This window comes from Aptenodytes forsteri, unplaced genomic scaffold (genome assembly GCF_000699145.1).
Source record: "Aptenodytes forsteri isolate BGI_AS27 unplaced genomic scaffold, ASM69914v1 Scaffold68, whole genome shotgun sequence".
Classification (NCBI taxonomy): Eukaryota; Metazoa; Chordata; class Aves; order Sphenisciformes; family Spheniscidae; genus Aptenodytes; species Aptenodytes forsteri.
In genome coordinates, this window is record NW_008795382.1 from 1049083 (window position 1) to 1053918 (window position 4836).

The following is a 4836-nucleotide window of genomic DNA, read 5'->3' on the forward strand; positions in this document are numbered from 1 at the left end:
TCCTCTGCTTTTGAAGAGGACTCCGCGTTTGGGCACTGTTTTGAAGAGCTGCGCAGGCTCTCGGCTGAGCCGTCCTGGAACCTCATTCTCCCGGTTGTCGGGAAGAACGTGTCCAGGAGCTGGTGGCCGTCTGCGGTCGGTGAAAGCCGAGGAAGCACCTGCTTCTAGCGGGGAGGCGCTTTGCGGAGAGCCCTGCCCTCCCCGCTCGGTCTGGAGGGTAGCGGCTAACCAGAAGTTAGGCTTGGTCTGCCACCCTCCCGAGAAAGAGGGTTGGGGGTTCATCGGGTGGCTTTTTTCCCTCGGAGATCAGTAGTAGCGGAAACTGAACGGGTGTCGAGGCAAGTCACTTCTGTTTTCAGTTTCTCGTGATGTGACTCTTGTAATCTGCCCGAGGAACGCTGAGTGGCTGGAATAGTTGTGTCTGGTTAGTTAGTTAGTGTTACCTTGGCGTGGGCGCTTTAACTGCATTCGTATTGTAGTATCCCAAGGTGGAAAAAAATAGGCTCACAAGTAGACTTCCTTCATCACTTCCAACAGAAACACAAAAATAAATGGTTCAATGATACTTGAAATTCACTGAAGATACTTCATGATGATCTGCTGCTACCGTTTATATTTGTCAAAGGCTACTGCCACATAAAATCAAACCTTTTGCCCTAGAAATTGGAATGAGTCAGGCAGCGCTGAAGACAGGATGACTAAGAGGCTGTGGCGGCTCTACTTTTTGTAGATTCAGCAGAACTGGTTGTACTGCAGAATGATGCTACCCCTGCTTCCGAACTTTCCATGGCCCCTCGTTTCTGAAGGCTTGTGAAATCCTTTTCTAATTTTCGCATGCCTTACACTGGAATATATATTTGATGGGCTCAAGTAGTGAGGAGGTCACGTCTCCGGATGCTGTCTGATCAGCAAATTGAAACAACCCTGATAATCAACAGATACTTCTAAAAATGTTCTTCTCTGAACCCTTGTCTTGTGTATTCACTCATTTACACTAGGCATGACTCCATTCCTGTTGTGTACACTGAGCTGATGCTTCATGCCCCAGGAGAGCAGTATCTGCTTTTATCTAGAAACTTCAAAGCTTCCTTTCAAGCTTTATGTGGTGTTTGTAAGAGTTGTGAGGTGTAAGTTTTGCTTTGTTTTGTTATTTTGTCTCACCAAATCTTGCATCATGTAGTCTCCTGTGATTTCTTCACTTCCTGCAATCCCAGTTCTCTGGCAGGATTGCGTGAACAGTGTTTCATTGAGAATCAGTGTAGTCTTATAAATTCTTAAAAGAACTGTTGAAAGACAAAAGATTGACGCTTGTTTTATGGAAGATCCATTGTTCTTCATTCCAAATACTAACAAACAAGAACAAACTTCCTAGAGGAGTGATCTTCCAAAGACGACAAGAAAAAAGACTTCCTACATTCCCCAGGTATTCAAAACAGGGAGCTTAGAAGGCATGACTTACATAACGAGGGGCCATACGGAAGCTTTTTTCCTGTCTCTGCTTTTTTTTAATCTCTGGATTAAAAAAAAAAGACAGCAAACCAACCCCTGCAAAAAAACTTAAAAGACAATCTAAAACGATGCGTTAAACCCGGTGCTGCAGATGTCGCAAAGCTTGCCTAGTCCTTCCTGCTAGAAGACTGGCTTGTCAAAATTACAGTTACTTCCAATGAGACAACGTGTCCTATGTCAATATTCCTGCAAATTGTGGGGTGTCCTAGAGGAACTGTAGCCGTTGTTCTTGGACTGTAACTCTTATGAGCAGTACGTGATAGATGCAGAAGGTTAAGAGGGATGTTTGTATGTCTGGCAGGTGCCAGGTTCTGTCTCGCCTTGAATTCATTTGTTATGAAAGCTATTTAGGCATTAAAGGAAACCAAGAACCAAAAGCTTAAAGGAACATCATTATTTGGTAAAGACAAAATCTCTGAGGAGTTTTAATGTGGAAGCAAAGCTTAACAAGAGCTAAGGCTGCTAAAAATACTTCCATGGTTTCCGTTTAAGTTCCAGACGAGTAGTGTGGAAAACATCTTAACTCTTTAGGATACTGCTTCAGCAGAATTTCTGTCATATCATCTCTACTTTATATTCAAGCTGCATTAAATAAAAAAAAGGTAAAGATAATGCAAGGCGAGGTATAAACTTGATTTTTTTGACTTTCAACTTGTAATGGACTTGAGTATTTATCTAGCATAAAACGTAACATCAGCTTAAACACACACTTTATATTATTACTTTAGACCCTTCTAACTTGCATTCTGGAAAACAAAAAAGTTCTCACTTGTTTTTTTTTTTCTTGCTGCTTTTCCTTAGGTGTGCCAAAATGTCAGAAAGGTCAGATATTCTTCACTTCAAGTTTGACAATTATGGGGATTCGATGTTACAGAAAATGAACAAACTGAGGGAAGAAAACAAATTTTGTGATGTCGTGGTCCATATAGATGACGTTGAAGTTCATGGACATAAAATTGTATTTGCTGCTGGCTCTCCCTTTTTAAGAGATCAGTTCTTACTAAATGACTCCAGAGATGTAAAAATCTCTATACTGCAGAGTTCGGAAGTGGGGAGGCAGCTGCTTCTATCCTGTTACAGTGGCATTCTGGAGTTTCCTGAAATGGAACTGGTAAACTACTTGACGGCCGCGAGCTTTCTGCAGATGAGCCACATTGTTGAACGATGTACGCAGGCCCTCTGGAAGTTTATAAAACCGAAGCAGCCGTTGGAGAGCAAGGAGTGTGAACAGCAAAGTGACTCCTCTGAGCTGAAGGACCATCAAGGAGATGATGACTCTCTGCAGCAAGATTCGCCTTGTATTCAACCTTCAGAAGACAGTATGGACATGGAGGATAGTGATATTCAGATCATCAAGGTGGAGTCCATTGGGGAGGTAACAGAAGTTAGGAATAAGAAGGATCAGAACCAGTTTATTTCTTCTGAACAAACTGCACTGCATTCCTCAGAGCCTCAACACTTTCTTATCAACTCCACTGTTGAAAACAGAGCAAGTGAAATGGAGCAAAACCACCTCCACAACTATGCCCTTTCATATGCTGGCAGCGATAACATCATTCTGGCCTCTAAAGATATGTTTGGGCCTAACAACCGAGGTATAGACAAAGGCCTCCAGTGGCACCATCAGTGTCCAAAGTGCACAAGAGTATTTCGGCATCTGGAAAACTATGCTAATCACTTAAAGATGCATAAACTATTTATGTGTCTGCTCTGTGGCAAGACATTCACTCAGAAAGGCAATCTCCACCGGCACATGAGAGTGCACGCAGGCATCAAACCGTTCCAATGTAAGATCTGTGGGAAAACGTTCTCTCAGAAATGTTCCTTACAGGACCATCTCAACCTGCACAGTGGGGACAAGCCCCATAAGTGTAACTACTGTGACATGGTTTTTGCGCATAAACCCGTTCTGAGGAAACATCTTAAACAGCTACACGGTAAAAATAGCTTTGACAATGCCAATGAAAGAAACGTTCAAGACATAACAGTGGACTTCGATTCATTCACATGTAGCGCTGCTACAGACAGTAAGGTCTGTCAGCAAGCTGATGCAAGCCAGGTACTGGATGCAGGGAAGCTGCCTCAGGCTGTGCTCAGTTTAAGAAATGATAGTACCTGTGTCAATTAAGCAATTAAAAACAGCCGTTTGTAGGGATCGTGACTGAGAGGAGCAAAGAGCTGGTTTGGGCTTTTACCTAAACTGGTGGTATGCCCTGAAAGGCGATGGATAGATGGATGGATGGCGGGTTGGATTGCAAAACCTGGCAGGTCTTCAGCCATCGTTCTTAGTCTTACTTGATATTTTCTGTGAATAGCAATCTTCCTTCAGGTTTCTGTCTGTGTCTCTACTGTGGATTATGGGGTTAATTGTTTAATTTCTCTCTGATTAGGAGACTCAAGACTAACACCTTTTGAAAGACTGTTGCTGTGGGCTGCAAGTAAACCATCTGCTGTACAGTTAGAGGCCTCTCTGTGTCTGGGCAGATGGAGGAAAGAGCAAAGAGGACAAGTCTGTGAGATAACCCGATTATTTTTTTTTTTTTTAAAGCACTGGATAACTGAAAGCACTCCATATAGTTAAATTTAAACTTACCTCTTAAAATTATCTTTCTCTGATCTTACCCCTAGACCCCTACAGTTGAAATGAAGTATTTTTGTGTCACTTTTTTTGCCCTGTCTAAACTATTTCAAGAAACTTCTGCTGCCAATCAACGCTATCTTAAAAGCTCTCAGGGTTTTTAACCTCGACATGCATTATGAAAAGATAAAACCCTAAATGATTTGGCAGGGTTAGCTGATCGTTGCATAGAACTGTTCAAAATGAGAATAAATTGCAGCTCTGGAATGTGAGAGGCCGGTGCCTGGAGTGCAAGTATGACCTATTTCTTATGCTGTCATACCTAGGATTTTTAAAGGGCACTTACCAGTGTATGTACTGAGACAAGCTAAACACTTCAAAACTAAAAATTATCATCCATCTTCCGTAAATTTTGCATCACATAAGCCACAACAGTTGTTAGTTTTAGAGCAAAGCTGGAGTGGAGAAATACTGCTTTTTGACACTGTGAAAAGAATCTGTTTTAAAAGCTGCAACGTGTAACAACTCCATGCTTTTCCTCCCCGCCCCCCCCCACATGTCAGTTCACTTGAAAAAAGAAACAAAAATACCTGCCATAAGAACATTAACGACATAAAGTTTTTTTGATTTCTTGGACACTCGAAGAATACTTTTTTTTAAGTGATCTGAATAGTTCATGACCATTAGTGTTTTATAGAGCCTAGGATGAGGTATAGGTAGCACAATTTCTGTAGGTTAATATATCAGCT

General features: G+C 42.0%; 1 protein-coding gene across 1 annotated transcript; it reads left to right on the forward strand.

The window, feature by feature from the left end:
• Positions 1-2314: 2314 nt before the first annotated feature.
• Positions 2315-4635, forward strand: ZBTB26 (zinc finger and BTB domain containing 26). Its single transcript, XM_009280593.1, has 2 exons — positions 2315-3568; positions 3900-4635. The coding sequence occupies exons 1-2, from the start codon at positions 2321-2323 to the stop codon at positions 3912-3914; spliced, it is 1263 nt and encodes a 420-aa protein (XP_009278868.1). The 5' UTR covers positions 2315-2320; the 3' UTR covers positions 3915-4635.
• Positions 4636-4836: the final 201 nt, after the last annotated feature.

Excerpts from the sequence above, each read along its gene's own strand:
- ZBTB26 (XM_009280593.1), top strand. The coding sequence starts at position 2,321 with ATGTCAGAAAGGTCAGATATTCTTCACTTCAAGTTTGACAATTATGGG.